The sequence below is a fragment of the Balearica regulorum genome, chromosome 15 (assembly GCF_011004875.1).
Source record: "Balearica regulorum gibbericeps isolate bBalReg1 chromosome 15, bBalReg1.pri, whole genome shotgun sequence".
Taxonomy (NCBI): Eukaryota; Metazoa; Chordata; class Aves; order Gruiformes; family Gruidae; genus Balearica; species Balearica regulorum.
This window is the reverse complement of record NC_046198.1, coordinates 13,049,781-13,068,205: the sequence shown is the minus strand read 5'-3', so window position 1 is coordinate 13,068,205 and position 18,425 is coordinate 13,049,781. Positions and strand designations below refer to the sequence as shown.

At 40.4% G+C, this 18,425-nt stretch overlaps 1 protein-coding gene across 1 annotated transcript in view; it reads right to left on the bottom strand.

Annotated features, from left to right (window-relative positions):
* The window catches only part of MAD1L1 (mitotic arrest deficient 1 like 1), a 370,458-nt gene that overhangs the window by 248,963 nt on the left and 103,070 nt on the right, over positions 1 to 18,425 (bottom strand). Inside the window, exon 11 of the mRNA XM_075767524.1 lies at positions 8,452 to 8,596. Within this exon, the coding sequence (XP_075623639.1) occupies positions 8,452 to 8,596 (145 nt within the window). The remainder of the gene's footprint in view (positions 1 to 8,451; positions 8,597 to 18,425) is intronic.

Genomic DNA, 18,425 nt, shown 5'->3' with positions numbered 1-18,425 from the left:
TTGGATTAACCTAATTTCTTTTTATTGAATATTTTACCTTTAGAAGTTCTACAGCCCTTTCTCTCAGAGAAATATGAGAACTGAAGGTCAAATAAATTCTTTTATGGCTATATTTCTAATTTTCATAATCTAATCTCTTAGCATTGAGCATTAATATCTAGTGGTGGTAGGACAAAGCAGAATCTAGTCAGTATTCTGGGAGAAAAGATCACATTTCTATAGCACTTCAAAAATACCTCGTAAAATAACACATAACTTAACTTTGCTGCATATACCGAATTGTTATAAATTTTTTAAAAACTCTCTAAACACCTTGCTTAAATAGAAATTGTCAGACATAACATCAGTAAGAATACAGAGGCTGTCCTTGTGCCTCGACCTCAAAAGCATCAGACACAAAGATAGTAATGAACACCATATTTTTATCATTACAAGGTTTACCAGATACATAAAAAGGCAAGAGAAAGAATGACACAGAATTGATTCCCCAAAAAATTGCTAAGGTAATTTTTATGAGCTCTTTCATGCTTCTAAAAGGGAAAGGGAAGCAAGGCCCACAAGTCAATTCATCTTCTGCCTCCAGGCTGGTCATTTGAAGCTAATGTTCACTATTTCCATGTTGAAAGCCCACAGGTGACTAAGCTCAACTCTAACAAAGCACATCACCTTCAAGCTGCTGTGGGACAAATTCCTGTAGGTACCCATACAGGTAAACAAAGAGGTAGAACATCCAAAGTCAGTGAAAAGGTGAATTTATCCACTAGCTATGAAGAATAAAGGCAACACCAGATCAAGAGCAAAAGATCCCACTGGAGGGGATCCAAGGGAAAGCAAGAAGGTAAGGGCAGACCCCGCTCCCAAACATCTGCAGTGCTCACACCAGCAAACGAACTCGGTCATCTCAGATCCAGAGACCTCTTCAGCAGATGCAGACCCGAATGCAGACTGGTAAGTCATAAACTAAAGGAACCTCTTAGGCTTTGAAAAGTCACTTTGGAGCAGGATAAGGAAGTGAGAACTCAACAACTCTGCTACTTTCTTCACTGAGTAAAAAGAGCAAGTAGTAAACCTATGACCAAATCAGGCAAAGGAAGTTAATGTCAAACAAAGAAAACCAAGCAAAAGAGAAGCATACATTTTTCTGGGAGCCCATGCCAGAAAACACACATTTCTCCTGTCTTTCAGGAATCTGCAAATCTCACTTAAGAAACAGTACTGTTTTCTGGTTTAGTTTCAAGAGACTTCCTCCTTCCAAATGGTCTTCGTGCACTGCTTTGAAACTACTACGGACAGCCTCTTGTCCAACACATCGATTTCAGCTCTCCTTATTCATTCTTTAGAGAGAGATTCTGCAATTGTATTAGCAAATGATATTAGCAGACCTCGTGGAACAGCCTGTTTCAAAGGAAAATGGCTTGTACTCACTTTATTCTGGAAGACAATTTCCATTTGCTTAATATAGTCATGATATTTTACTGAGGTAATTATACTCTTAGCTATCAGTAACAATTAAACCCTTAGACTGAGGTTGCTTAATAAAGGTCTCAAAATAAATAACACATTCCAAACACAATATTTTAAAATGTCAAGCATGCAAATAAGATCTTGTAATGAATATAACGAAGCATCAAGTATAAATCAGCACAAAGTTAGTCTGTCATTGTACAAATCTCTGCAAAAATTGCCATTAGAGTACTGCGGGACTCTGATCAGCATGCTGCAGAAAGGGCAGCGCAGGCACCGCAGATGAAACCATTTCATTTAATGTTATGACTGGTTTATGAAAAAGGCAGGGTGAAGCCACCAACACCGCTGCATTTCTATAGTTGCCGAGCTGCACGATTTGCATAATGCAGTCCAGACTATGGTGAGGAGGATAAAATTTATATTTCTTCTTTTGTATTTTCTGTATAGCAACTTCTATGAAAACTAGAGTAGGACCATACCATTACAAGCTAAATAAGACCCAGAAGCAGACAAATCAGGGGGTACAGACAAAGGAGAAAAATCACCCTCAAACTCTTGAGATCTAGAGATATTTGAAACAAGGTCAATAGATCCTAGAAAGCTGTTACATACAGCAGGCGGGAGCATAGTGTAAAGGTCCTTACCATGCAGACAGCAAGATGATTAAGAAAGGCAAAGCAGACCAGTAAAAGACATTTTAAAAAAAAGAAAATATGGGAGAAGTGGTGTCAGAATAAATATTTGCAGAATCTCCTTGTACAGCATCCATTGCAGGCAAAGAGTGGTACAGCCAATTACCTCCAACGCTGCTACATTTGGGAGGCAGCGGCCCGAGCTCCAGAAGGTGGTTAGGTGGATCAGGACTAAAACATGACACAGTAAGTAACTGGAAGAAGTTACTCAAAAAAAATCACAACAAATTTGGGTTATACAGGGGAAAAAAACTTCCTAGTGTTAAAAGAAATCATCCCAGAACTCTTTCCCTGAAGCATGTTCGCCTCAAGACACAAGGCTGTCAGAAACCAACAAAAGCAAACACAAAACGTGCTATTTCCTCAATCCCAACAGAAAATGTCTACAGCAGCAGTCATCCAACCCCCAAATCTTGCCTTCTCCTCACAAAACTTAGCACGCTTTATCCAGAAATCCAGATGCTCCTGCGTAAACCACGAACACGGAGCCCAACAACCACCCTGCATCAGCCTGAACTCAGGCTCCATGGAACACCAGCTAACAGAGGGGAGATTTTTCATAAAAGCATCTACCTCACCTCTGACCTATTAGTCCTCATCCTTTAAAAAAGACACCCTACAAGAGGAGTCTGGGAATTAAAATTCATGATAGTACTGGATACTAACTCAGCAGAGACCTGCTCAAACCTGATACTCCACAGGCAGCAGCAGGTACTTCTTTCTCTCTGTCCCACAGCAGTTAATGATCTTCTCTCTTCCCTTGCTACCACCCCCCTCTGCCCATAACCACCAATCACCTTTTCTCTGAAATTATTTAACTGATTAATATAATCAAGTTAAAATTAAAGGGAACTGTGCTCAATCTAAAAGGTTGTTGAGTCTCTTTCAACCACAGCATGCCCTGTCTCCCCTCTTCTCAAGCATGCAGGATGATGTAGTAAGTACCACCTCACCCAACACCACTTGCCTTGCTGAATCACAGAAGAGGGAGTAGTGGAATTGCTTTAAAATGTATTTATTTGCAGGCATAAAAAGGAGGATAACTTCCACTGGTTTATAAAAATCTGCAAAGGGGAGACACAGTGAGCAGAGGGAAAGGATTGGCAAGGGTCAGGATGACTGCAGTTAACAATTGCGCGGAGAGCGGCAGCACAGCTGGTGATGCATGAGTAATGGCGCTGCTTAAATGACATACACGGAGTCATGAAGTGGACTGAAGGAAGGAAGAAGCATCATATCATAACAGCCAGGGAAAAGCATTCAATGCTACTAATAACACAGAGGAGCGGCTCAGTTCTGCCCCAAAGCCGTCCGTGCTACCTGGAGGCAGAGCATGGGGTGTGATACCCAGAAGAAGGTCTGTCGCAAGGCATCTGTTTGCCAGAGGGGAGGTTTTTATTGCTACTCAGTGCAATATTGAGGGCAACATTTAAAGCTAATTTTTTACATATCCCAGGAAAAGAGTTAATTCACCTTCTTCACTGAACCCGCAGAACTTTAAGATCCTTCCTTGCACTTTAAAATTATATACCTCCTAAGAAAAAAACATAATGTAGGACCCAATATGACAGAGAAACCATCACCATTATTTTAAATCTTTACTGATTACGAAACAAAGCAGATGGCAAATCAAGTCATGAACTCTGCATCTGCCATGCTTAATGAACAGTTTAATTACCTAGTCCCATTTCTGATGCATCTCTGCCATTCTTGGCTCTGGGAATCACTTATATACTTCACACCAACTCTTGCAAAGATATCTCCAGGAACACGTGGTATGAACAGTCAGCTGGAGTTGGTTAATCAATACTTGTTTAATCTCCAGCTTTTATGGTGATGGCCTAAATTATGTCTCAATAGAAACAGATTTCCTACCATATCACATGAGCTGGTTGAAAGCTCAGAAAACAAATTGGAATTTTTCAGCCTCTTCTCTGGGCAGCAGAGTACCCAAAGGCAGACAAATGCACAGACGGGAAATAAACACAGCAAAACAACAACATCCAGTACAATCAGATTAATTCATTTGCTGCGTTATGCCTTATACAAGAGTAAGGGATGCAATTAGGACAGTGTACATTCACAAGGTCTACAATTTGAGAAGCAAACTGGACTCATTTGGGATAAGTTACAAAAAGTAACTGGAATTGGGCTTCACATTTTGAGTTCTTGCTCATGCAAAGAGGCAAAAGCTTCCCATGAAGGATCAAACACCAGCTGCAAGCAAGCGGGGCATTCGGTCTCTGGGCAAATCCACTGCATGTGCTACAGGCTGTTCCTACTCACTACGTCCACCAGCCCTGTGCACAGAAGAAAACTGAACTGCAGGAGAAGAGACTGGCAGGTCTGAACCAAAACAGCAGCTAAATACCAAATACAGCTAAGGACTGATCACAACCAGGTAAAATCACATGAGGAGAGGGTAGAGGTGAAAACCCTATGAAGATCCATGCAAGGCAAGTTTTGGCCCTCCACATCCGAAGGCTTTGGGAATCCTTCAGCGTGCCTTCAGTGCTTTTCTCCAACCTCACTTCTGCTGCACAAGGTCCATTTGTGACTCCTGAAACAAATAGACCACAGCTTTGTTTCCATTAAATACTGACTCAATCAGCTGCTTGCACTCAGATAAGGATTTTCAGAAAGGGTTTTTCATTTTGAGAGACCTACACGTCATATAAAATTTCCTAAGAGATTCATGGTTTAGTGGTGGACTTGGCAGTGCTAGGTTAATGGCTGGACTTGATGATCTTAAAGGTCTTTTCCAACCAAAATGATTCTATGATTCTAAACTCTAGCCACTCAGTGGCAGAATTGACTGTTTTTAATAAGCCTACTTCATAAACAAAGACAGGAGTAGTGTGCAAAGCTCTCAGAAAAAGAAATACTCACAACCTTAAGGATAACACAAAAGTCAAATACAAAACTGTGTAGGTAAACATGGCATTCAGAGCCGATACAGCAGTAAATCAAATAAGAAAAAGGGCAGAGGTGGACTAGGTCTCTCCCCCGCATTTTGGATATCTCCCACTACTGCTGTATCGGATCAGAACTACCTCAGGTAATAAAGGAAAGATTAAAGATTTCCTTAAAACTCTGAGCAAAGCCAAAGCAAAAAGACAGCATAACAGACAGCGAACCCAGTCAAGTGGATTTCGAAAAGAGCAAGTGAATACATCCCTTCAAACATCAATTTATTTTTCATCACCTTAAGTGAACAGAGTGACACTCCAGGAGATATCTTCAAGCCATCAATGTCTGAAAACCTCTAGGGTATCCAAATCTAGTCTTATGTTTCACTGAAAACATGTAGATCAGAAAGCTTCAGCACTGCCCAGATTCACAAGGACATATGGGAGAACGTAATCAACTAACATGTTCTAAACAGCAGTTTGTCAACAGGAATAACCAGGACGCAGCTCCTATGCCAGTAGACTGTCAGAGGGGGGACTGATAGGGCCGGACCACTGCACCAGTATGTCAAAGACTGGAGAACACTGTTCTTCAAGTCTGCCATGGAAAAGAGATTTGTAGTGGCTCACTGAAGTATCTCAGACTGACAATTGTGCCAATTCCAAACAGTAAACCAACTGGAAAGGCCCAAGAAAGCCCAAAAGAAGCAAATGAGGCAAGGAAGCAGGCAATGGAGGGAGAAGTTAAATGAACTGAAATGGAAATGTGAGAGCAACCAAGAACAACAGAGACTGTGGCAAGTAGAAAATGAACAAGACTGAACAAGTGAGACAGGCAATCTGTGAAAGCCAAAGAGTATTGCTTGAACCTTGAGGAAAAAAATTCAACAGCCATAAAGCAAGCCGAGAAGGAATCAGACAGGCAAAGCAAGTACCTCCTGAAGACAGCACGTTTGCTGCTAAAATATTAGGTACTGCTGTTATCAAATGAAGACCAGCTTATGGTTTTCTATTGATCTTTTCAAACATATTCAAGACCTGAGACTTCCAGGTTACAATTTGAGCCCAAAGAAAGGATGGTTGTTCCTGCATTAAACTTGCACTGTTAAACACATCTGATGCCTTTCAATCCTTATTTGCTCAGCACAGAGGAACAGATTCACTGTCCTACTAGAGGGTCAAATATACACAAATGCAAAAATCACACTATCAAAAGCAATAGCAATTCAATCATATATATAATAGTCTCCCCCAAATTAGATTTTCACAGTCCTATTTAACAAGACAAAGATTCAATAGAGAGAGCTCATCTTTTCCATTCTCAAATTACATAGAAGCACACTGTACTACTGATGCCACTAATTAGATGATTAAATATCATTCTAGGTGATATGCTTTCAATGTAAAATAATTATTTTTAACAGGCAATATATTTGCTCAATCTCATTTTAAATCACAATATCATACTTTTTTAATTAAATGAAATTCCTTCTGATTTTGCATGAGAAGAGCAACCAGCGGGAGAAACAGTGCCCAGGATAGATTGCCCAAGTACCATAATGCATGTACTTCTTCACAAAGGACCCTGAGCATTCTCCGGATGGAATATAAATTTTCAGAGAACAGCAAAGTCTTTATTCCTTTAAAACAGGTCAGTTGAGGAATCATTCAGCACACTGAAAACTTCCACTGTCAAACCACAAGTTTATTTGCAATGGTCTGATGAAGGACATTTCTGACTTTTCCTCTATTCCTCTTCAGGGGGAGGATAAGCAGGGTAGCAAACAAAGCAAGGGCTCTATCTTTCTATATAAATTAGGGTACAATCCATTATGTGACAAAGTACTGTTGTCTTTTTGTCCAGTACTTAAAGAAAAGTAATGCTATTTTGTGTTCTATGACAAAATACGTTTCTTCTGAGGACTGAAAATAAGTTAACAAAGGGAATATTTTAGAAACCATCCGAGAAACCTCCTTCAGGGCTGAGCAGCCTGGTACAAGGCTAGATAGCTGAGAAGGTTATAAAGGAAAGATTTTTATCCGGTTCAGTATCCACCTGTGTCATATCCAGTCATGCCGGTACCAAACTAGAACAGGATGGAGGGCTGTCTGCTGCTGGGGGTATTAGAAAGACTGAGGAGAAGAGATGCCTTTTCTGTTTCCATGGAGAGGGTTTGGTCCATCCACTCTGACTGCAGTGCCTGCCTCAGCGTGAAGCAGAAGGAACCGCTGTCATTTTCCTCTTCTCACTTATGTGACTCTCCATGGCATCAAATTCTGCAGCCAGAAGATCTGATAGAATATCCTCTTGTAAAGTGGTTGCTTCATGCTTCAATAAGCCCTGCTTACCACACCATATATCACAGCTTCTTTGGCTTGACAGTGATACAGAATTACACAGAATTGGGTGCAGCACAATTAAACCCGATGAAAATGCTTTAGTTGACACCAAACATTAAAGCCTAAAGCACAAGCAACAGAACAGCTCCTTTCCCTCTTGCTCAGACACTTCCATACCAGCATCTTTCCTCCCCATACGGAGTGACATGGCTGGCAGCCTCTCACGTGGTTTAACTACTTGAGTCTGACCTCGTGCACGCATATAAGCTCACTTACGTGAGCAGCTTTATCACATCAGGGAGATTGCTCAGATGAGTCAAGTTTTGTAAGGAGTATTCTTGGGAAGTGAAGTAACTATCATTCTGACTATAGAGAATTATTATTCCCTTTGGGAAAGGGCGCTCTCAGAATTTAATACAAAAATTTCAACGCTCTACAGACTTCTAAATTATTGTATAGAATTTCATCACAAGAGCATACCTGATATAGGATAATGCAGACTTCTTTGATATATCCTATAGAAAGAATCTTAAAACGTATTTTCAATTTACTGGTCTAGTGCCTACCATTACATTCAAACAGACTTTCAGCGTAAGAGGAAGGCAAATCTCTTACTCTCTGTAAATTGTTTTTCCACAGGAACAGTTGACAAGGTGCCGTCGTTTCGTTCTCTTTAGGAAAGGAGGCAATGCAGCCAAAGCCATTATAAATTCCCTTCAGTGGCTCAAAACACTCTAGCGACAACATGATTCAATTCTCTGCCCTCACACAAATGCCAAGTCTGAGACGAAGTCACGTACCACCAACACAGCATGAGCCCAGATGGGGGGGAGCACTAACAAAGCCTTAGGATGTATTAGTACTTCTATTCTAACACAGCCCTAAAGACAAGTTTCATGTCTCTTATAGCACCCACTATGCAAAGACCCCATAGCAACTTTGTAGTACCAGTTACAGAGGTGAACAAAGAAGAAATGGCAAGGACTTCACCTGGAGGAAAGAATAAGGACATGGGCTTTTCCAAACATTACCTAGGAACTCACCTTTGTGAGTAGCAGTACGCGTTTCTGCAGCCGTCTGACCAGCGCTTCGTGCTGCTCACGCTTCTTCTTCTCATCCAAGAGCTGGCTCTGAATCCGTAGTATTTCCTCCTGTAGCTGCTGCCGGGCCTTCTCCAGTATTCGGGCACTAAAAACAATAATACAGACCCGTGAAATCTTGACCACTGCCTCTTAGTCAGATCAGAAAAATCTGAGAGGAGAAGCATCACCACGATACCAGGACACCGGGGCTGGTGCCATTTCATCTTAAGGCTGCACCACTGGAAGCCGAGTAGCTGCAGTCTCATTATCAGCAGTTCTCAGAAAAAGATATGAGAGAAGAACCATCCTAGTGACAGCCTTCTTGTTCAGCACGAGACAATTACTGGAACCTCACATATACAAAGCATTTAAATAACTGCATATCTATTTCAAAATCAACCAGCATGCCTTTGAGAAGATGCCTTGTTTTCAACAAACGATGCACGATCTTGGGTTCTACTGTATCTTTTAATCTTTCCCAAACAAAGTAGAAGTGAAATTGAGGTTTAATATGATCTGCTTTGATGGACAGATAATACTCAGCAAGTAATTATAGCCACCACCTGCACATTGTTCTTGCCAGCAACCTATATTGGAAGAGAACTGTCTTTTGAGGCCAGGTGATTAGCACTTCTTTTGCAATATGGACATGATTCTCAATTAAGCCAGAATAGCTTGGTCCCTCTTCTCAGCTCTCTGTGCAGCATGACACGGTGATGCACAATTATCCGTGTATTCCTGGAGATGTTCTTCACGCGTGCCCTTCAGGCACTCAGTCTGCTGCTGCGACACTAATGGGCAGCTGTTCCAATGCACTCATCAACCAGCTCATCATGGATCAAGTATGCTGGCAAAGTACTTGATCAATAACAAAATAAGAGTGAAATAATTCTTGTGATTCTTAAGAGTCAGTTCATAATTTAAGTATGACAAATTTATCTAAGACTGCACTAACTTTAAGTATTTAAAGAGTGAGCAGGACATGAAAAAAAGTATTTCACACAAGTCAAAAACCCTCAAGCAAGCTAGAAAGATCAAACCCAACATCTCTAGCTTGTTCAAGAACAGGAGATCTTTGTTTCTCTGATGCAAAAAACAACACTGGAAAATTTATGAGTGCTTCAGAGGAGTATTCTTTATCATTATAATTAAAAGAAAATAAATAAAAACCCTTTTAATAAAATAGCACTATTGTTAAGGTACTGTATAGATAGATCCAAAAGGGAACACTGCCTTAAAAGACCCTCTTAGAGTAAATCAATTACATCCTGCACTGCCGGGTCACCAGATCGTACTTCGTGGGAAATTTATGTAGGAATTCACCAAAATCCCCAAGTATCTGTCTCCCCACCTCAAAATCCTCCTAAAATATGCATTTTAAACCACTGAATGAATTAGAAGCCTGTTTAAAACTCCAGTTCAATCAGGAACCGTTCACAGACCAATTTAATAATCAGGGACTGTGAAGTAGTCTCTTCATTGTTGTATTCAGGTGGGAAAGTTCATCAAGAGGGCTTCAAATCTACATTTGAAAATGGGTAATTTCATTACCAGGGCACCACTACTTCCTTGGTTCTGTTTTAAATAACAACTTAAAAAGGGAACCTGTGCCCAACAGCAATATCTATGGTGAAGGAACGTGAAGCAGTGCCAGCCTTGCACTGGATGCTCCCTTCCTCATCCCAACCTCAGCAAACAACTCAAATTCAGTCTCATGGATACTTAATAGAAACATTAGCCTTTTCCTTATTGAACAATGCAAAAATTCCACAGGATAAAGTAGAGAATCAACTCTTGTTGGATACTTCAAAATAAATCCATATTAAAAAAGTTCCTAGAAGCCAACATCCAAAGACAACCAACAGCAGGTTTGGTCCTGGCATACTGTGAAATATGGGATAAAATTAAGTGGTATAACCGAGACATCAAATGTCACAAGCACATACACGTCACTCAAGAAGTGATTTCCTGCAGTGTACAAACCCCCCATCATTCAGCCGTTACTGTTGTTAAATGACAAAGCTACCCACCACTGCTCTCCAGCCCATCCTTTTGTTGGAGGTTCCCACTTTGCAGCACAGCTACCAAACTCAACTCCGCTGCTCAGTTCACAGTACATTGTCCTACACCTTAACACCCTTTAGGGGGCAACTTCGGCTGACAGTAATTTCCAGTAGAAGGACACAACTTGGGCAACATCTTAAATGGAACAGGAAGATTCATCACGCCACGCCTCTCAAAATCCTAGGCTTAAAACACTGATCTCCGGTTCCACAGGGTTTGTACTACGATAGACTTTGCTAAGCTTGTGCTAAGACAGACTTTACGCCCATGCGTATGTGCAGCCTACCAAGTTTACAACAGGTGAGCCTCCAACACAGGGCAGAACAGATGGGTGAGACCAGGTAACCTGAGCCACTGTTGTCTCAAGATTCGTTAGTTTGTTCAACAATATTCTTTTTTTATGCATAGGGTAAATGTAAGTACAAAAACCTCATCAACTGTGTTATAACAAATTAAATTGCACTACAGAAACCTTACTGCAACCATTATTTGATCTATCAATGAAACTTAGTCCTGATTAGAGTCAGAACAGAAGAAAAAATGCAAACATAAGATTAAATACTATAACACAGCCAGAATCTCACATTTGATTATTGCAAAACATTTCAATAGGACAATGGAGAAATCTTTTTTTCTTAATCTTTCAATATTGTGACCTATTTCTAGAAATGCTGAGTGGACTGACAGACCATGATTGAGTTGACATTCACAAACAAAAATGAGATATGTGCTAGGTTTCCTTCTCGAAATAATAAAAAAATATTTGAAATTCGCATCTCATGGAAAGAACAGACATTCAGCCACATACACACCTCTCAAACAAGGCTGGAAAATTAGTGTTTTAAAACATGAGAACAATTAAGCCAAGGGAGACAAACGGATAATTTCCTCAGTCGTTGCATGGTGTTTGGAAAGAACCCCATCATTAGGCTTATATTTCAGCCTCAGATCACATGTGATGTTAATGTAGATAAAATATAAATGCCAGAGATGTCTCCGAAAGCAGAGACAATACTTCAACTCTCTGAACTGACTCTGTTACCATCGTTTTCCTTGCTATAAGAAGTGTGAAATTCAACGTTCTTACAACTCTCCACACCATGCCAAAGCAAATTATTGAGACTGTTTCTTTCTTTCTTAGGACAGATTGATAATTCTTACAGAAACTGCACCAAATACAACATAAACCATCTCAATGAGAAAAAATCCAAAAATAAAGTTATATTCTTCACTGACACAAAACAGGATTTGAAAGTAGGTACCCGGCAGCAAATACCATTAGAGTTAGATGTGGGCACTCTGCTTCCACACTGATGACACCTATGGCTTTTCAAAAGTAATGGCTCAATCAAAATGAGCATTAAAAAAAAAATAAAATAAAATAGGCCCAAAGTTCTCCATTCAACATAAGCTTGGAGAACTGGCATTTTTTAAAATCTGTGCAAGTTCAAAGTAAACCTTTTAAGCCTTAAAAAGAAAAAGTCATTTCTGTTTATCAGCCTATTAATGTTCCTTGTTCCACATGCCAGTGAATGAGATGCCAACATCTTTCTGTTCTGAGCTGCTGAGACTCTTCATCTTTTGCTCTTCCCTTCTGTAATCCACTTCAATGTAATCTTAATGATAAAACTTCATTTTCCAGAATGTTCTTTGAAAGACTGAGAACAATAATGGCAGAGAGCAAATGCTGAAGCTGTAAGATACATTTTAATAATCTCCTTCAAAAAATTACAAAAGCAGCTGACAGCTTTATTTTTTTTCCCTCCAGTGATCCATTAAACATTATTTTAATCATTCCATCCCTTCAGTAGCCAAGTTACCACCTCAGAGATACTAAAAAAATAAGAGGGAAAGCAAACAAGATGCCAGAACCAGCCTGTATATCAACCTGAGAGGAAAAAAAAAGAGGTCCCCAGCAGCACGGAGTCAATTAGAAGAGCAACATTGTCTAGGTCATGTTGCAGCTCGGAGAAGATGAGACACTTGCACGTACCACGGCCAACTGCCAGAAACAACGATCACATCAAAGACAAAGCACCGAAAACCATGGAGCGTGGATGGGAAGGACACTGAAGATGCACAAAGGGGAAAACACGATGACAGTGCTATTGCATGTATATAACAAAAAGGAAAGGCGCTGCAACTATCAAAATCTTTGTGACAGAGTCCAAAATAAAAAGGTTAGCACACAAGCTAATGAGGCAAAAAGGAGCAAGGGAAACTGTTTTGTAGCAAGACATTTGGATGAAGAAAAGCACACCCATTCCCGAGGCTTGACAACTTGCAGCCTTCTCAACGTACCTACACAGTACGCACAAAGACATAAACCACACTGGAAACTGAGAAACAGCGAGCTCGAACAAAAATGTTCTTTTTCATTCCAGTTGTTCTCCCCCACTTTTTATAAGCCAACACAAAGGCATAAGTAACAACAGGGTAACTCCAGTATGTCTTCATAGTGTCCGGTGGATAGCAGGAGAACGTCCCTGTCCATGCGCTCCCTCAAGGCTCCTTCCAACCTCCAGTTTGTGACACAGACTTCTTCCCCCTCAGGCTCTGGCTAACCTGCGGTGACAGAAACCACCATCATCTGGGATGGGAATTAAAAAGGAAAAACAGAAGGGAGATGATGATCACCAGAACAGTCTGACACAGGAAAGAAAAGGTAGGGCTTGGCAAAACAGAAAAACGTCCATCTTATGTTAAAAAGGTAAAAAAAAGATCCATTATAAAATGCTGCGGAAAAGATGGATGGGAGCTCTAAGAACGCCACTGCAGAATGGAGCTGCCGAAACTAATAATTTAAGGCAGGTAAACGAGAAAAACATCAGGAAGGAGGAAGATTATTTCAGTGCTACAAGTATTTCAGCTCAAAAGTCAAAGGTTTGGGTGCTAACTTCTATTAAAATAAGATTTTTTGGCATCTTATTCTGCTTCCTTTCTTCTTCACATGCAGAATTGTGAATGTACTGAAGCAGCAGCATCCATCCCTGCTCTCCAACCTGTGCACAAGCGGGAACTGTCGAGGCCAACGTTGCCACGTATCTGTATTTGGTTAGTACATTTACAAGGAGCAACGATACAAAATATTAACATCTTCAGTGGAAGTTATCACATGGGCTATATTTTATTTAAAGCTTTAACTGTGCCTGATAGAGACCCATATGAAATACTGCTACCGAAAATACTACACAAAGCAGTCTACAGAGAGTCAGTAGGAAAACAAGCTTTCTTCTCGCTATTTATCTCTCCCAAGTCTTCAGCAAACATCTGCAAACTTTCTCTTGGTTTGCACTTTGTATTTTCTCAAAGACCTTTTATATAATTCACGATCATTAGGCTTCCATAAATCACAAATCATTCAAAACCAAGCAGTTCAAACATCACGGTGCTGCTCTACCTAAAAGGAAGACTTGAATCATACTGCATTTATAATGAGGGAACAACATACCAAGAATTATTTTGCCAGTGTGGACAGATGAAATGGGTGAGAAGCAGACAGATGCTTGGAGCTTTATTGGTTCACTGACAATATGTTTTATCGTTGAGACAGTATTTAATTTTACTCCCTAACCAGCAGCATAAATGTCAGGCTCAAAACTGCAGTTCCTTCAGATCGAACAGTTACAGAACAGAAATAAGACAATTTTATGTCCCAGCCCCGGTACAATAGGCATAATTGATTGGCAGGAGTTAGGATTTACTAAAGGAAATCCACATCAGGCACCCTCTGCTTCCCTTCATTACAGGGTCAACACGCTTGCTGCAACACGGGCGGCTTTGCTGACCGCAGCCACCCAAAGGAACCAAGCCCAGGCACATTGCCAAAATGCAAAGGCCAGCGTGGCTCGCTCTGAACGGGTATTTAATCAGCCACTCAACATGAGACTTACTGTCACGCTAGTAAACATGCTTTCCACATCCACCATCAAGATGAGAATGAAAGCAATGTCTTAATTAATAAAAGAGAGACTTCTGCGATTTGTTTTGCTTTTAAGTTGAATCATGAATAGTCAAATACATCCATCACTGCCCTCTGGAATGTAAAATATTTCAAGGGTGAGATAACGACAGGCATAAACGACATTTTTCTAAGCCTCCAAATCTGAAGCGTTCATAAGGCCAAAGGTTCTATTAAAGGCACTTATTTGGTGAATAAGACTTTTACTGGTATTTAAAAACCACTGAACCCACATTGCTTGTTGCATGCTTACTAACTTGAAAATGCTGCCGTCTTCAGTAAAACTGGCTACAGGAGAAATCAAGCTGACAGTTGACTACACAAAGTGATTTATAATAGCCTACGTAGAGAAATCTATTAAGGGCTTTTGGTATGTCCAAATGCTCATGGCTCTTGTTCTGAATCAACAAGAAGTCAGCCACACTTGCATCCTGAGCAAACTGATTCCCTTCGCAGTGCTTGGTAGAAAAGCAAATACTAAACGTTCTTAATAAAATGCAAGTAATTAAAAAGCAGGAGTTAGAAACAAGAGTCATCTACGATTATTACCACAGCATATAGCCTGCACAGCATGTATCATCTATCTCTGCATCATAATTTTGTATGTGGCATTTGGCAATTACGGAGGACTGCCTATTTTTAACGAGCATTCACTGATAAGGATTTTCCACTCCCACTCTGAGATAAGAATAAGCCAGCCCATACAAGTTAAAAGTCTTTCCAACACTGCAGAGAACAGGACACACACTTCAGCAATGCCTTCTGACCACGGACTGATGCACCAAACTGAGCAAAGATGTTGACTAAATTGTTCAAAATGCATTACAGCGAGTCAGGAAGAGAGCGTCTCCATTCCAATTATTTCAGTAACAGTCATGCGCATTTGGTCCCCTTTGCAGGTCCTAGTTTTTGCTTTCCTAACACCACTGCCTAGTGAGGAAGGTCAGTCCGTGGTTGGTATGAAGTAAGGAAACGTGCAGAGCTTCAGCACCAAAAGGTGACAAATGGCTGCTCCCTTCCCATCGCACCCCACGCCAGCTTTGAACAGCCAGTGCAATGCAAGGGAGCAAAATACCAGAGAAAGAGAACTGTCATAGGAGGGACAAAACCAAACAAACAAGCCTCCAAAAAAACAACCCCAAGGAAGAATTTTGAAAGAAAACCTTTTCTTCAGCCAGGATCCGAGCATCCTCTTTGCAGCTGGCTTTATTTACATCATCTAATTCAAATTCTAAATGCTTCAAAGTGTTATTACACATTTTTCTTTGAAAACAAAAATGACAACAACTGAAACAAAACTGGGAATGAGAAAACCCAAAGACTGAAATAATTACTAATCAAAGCAGAGGCCTGTACATGGGATGGTGAAGTCACTGGCCAGCTCTACCCAGTAATTTCTCTTCGTGTCGGCTCTGATGAGTTTTATATTTCTAACATTTCATCAATTTGAATCACTAAATTCAATTTGCATTCACAGATAAACAGAGAGGGAATAATAAATACTCTCATCTGACCTTGAAGTGTGAGACAGAAAATTGCCCTCCATGATTTCATTTCAATCTGAACCGTAATGAATAATGCAGTTGGCCCCATCAGTTACCAATCTATAATCACACTTGTGGGCTGGATGAACTCATGGCCATGCCTAGATATGATGAAGAAAGTTAAAACTTCTCACTCTTTTTGTACTCGTCTTTTTCTGCTACTCCCTCATTATAATGATGAAGCCTCTGCCCTTCCCCACCAACCCTACTCACCCTCAAATACACATGTCAAGGATTTCAAGTTGTGGCACAGTCAAAAGCGGGAAGTGAGGTGAAGGCATCGCACACTTTTCTCAATGCAATCCAGTATTATTTGCATGGTAAAATAATCTCCTGTGAATTCTCCAAATTTGATAATATTCTCCCTCCCAGCAAGGTGTCAAGTCCCAGGCCAAACTCTCCAGAGCTGGTGTGAAGCACAGCGACACAGCACAGACATCTGGTGACGTGAACATCACGAGCAACTATGAATATTTCCAATTTCTGTTATACATTCAAATCAGTACTTAGCGAGAGCGGAAAAGTCATCTGGGAACAGGCAGCAGGAGAGCTGAGGAGCTGTAAAGGATAAAGGACTGACAAAGAGGAGTGAAAAAAGGAAAATTTGCTTGAAGTAGAGAAAGAAGTGAGTAGGAGAATGGTTGTGCTGAACCAACTTGTCAGCAACCAAATCTGATGAAATTCCAGGCTCTTGACAGTTAGATAATAGCTTATCTTAATAAAATAAAGAGGATCAAAGTGTTAGATGAGAAAAACAAAACATTAAACCCTTCATTGCAATATAACAAGTGAGCCCTCACAGACTCGTGACTCATTACAGCTTCGTGAAGGTTCTGTGGATCTGTTTCAAATGACCTTTTCCAATGAGACCTCATTTCCAACATGCATTACCGTACTCCACAGTGAAATGAGTACTGAAATGAGTATTGCATATTATTGTTCAGCCACTTTTTTTTTTCAATATCTGAATCTAAGATTACCTGAATGAATTTACAGAAACACAACTGTCTAAAATACTTCTTGCAGAACAATTCAGTGATAGACCCCCACCGTAATTCTTACTAAAATTCAAAGCTACGGCTCAGCATTTCAGCACCAGACTTTTGTCAGTGAAAACCCCTCCAGGTTATGTGATGAAACCTGTCTAGATTTTCACTGGGGACTCAGAAGAGAATTCATAACAGATACTTGTTGACAACAAATAAACCCAAACAATTAAGTACTACCCCTTAGCACTCACCCATGGGACACTGATGCAGAGAAAAGTAAAGAAATGGCTGAAAAGTCACTCAGCTATCTGTGACATGCTCCGACAGACTGCTGTCCTTGGCTTTTCTTTCTCACAAGTCCCAATTTAACTTGGATTTAACTAAGGATGTGTCAGGCGACTTTAATTCTGGCATTTCCTACCTTCTGAGAGCTTCACCTTGCAACCCTGATGTTGCCTTCCAGGTACCTACTTTCCATATGGGGCAAATATTACTTTGAATTTGAAAGAAACATGAAAGCAAGAACATCTATCTAAGAACAAGAATGAGGAAAACCAGCAAACTGAAACTACCCCAAAACATTGAGTGTGGGGTAAGCTTCATCCCAATTTAATTACTTTTCATTCTTATATACATCCTTTTTGGGCATGCATATAAGCAAACACAGACCCAAAAAGCAGAGAAGAGCTGGTCTGCATCCATCTGGTGTCAGATAATGAGACTAAAGAGACTGAGATCTTTCCAAGCTGGACTATTACACCATGAATATCTGCCATTCCTTTTGCAGTGGCTCTGCAGCCCCACTCTCCATAAACCCAAGAAGTCCTGTACAGCCACACACCCTCACTCTGCTCAGCCAGTATATTTGGGCAGCTAAGCAAAGGCAAACTGCTTTCTCATACACTATTTCTAAGCCGTAATTTGTCTCCATGAAAAGGATATGCCCAGATCAGACTAATGAATCCTGCTAACCTTATTCTTCAATAATTCCTGTTTGTTGCCCTGTTACCACCCAGAAATCCACAGCACTGTTTGACTCTTCACTGGACTGTTCACACTATTAGGTCTTACCTGCAGGGCACAGAGACCTACTTTCCTCTAATTTCCATCCCCCAAATCAGCCCAAATAACCCTGAAACCAATATAAGGCAAGAGGAATAAAGCTGTCACTGTGGAACGAGAACTGCCAGAACAACTACATTTATAGCCCTGTTACATCAATTCTCCTGCGTCAATATTTTTAAATATTTAATAAAACAATACTACATGCTATGCAATCTTTATGTAATGAATACTTTATACAGAAACCAGTCAGGTGGACAAGTAAATAGCCTTCATGCGGCAGTTTCAGGTTTCAAAATCACTAGATGAGCAGAG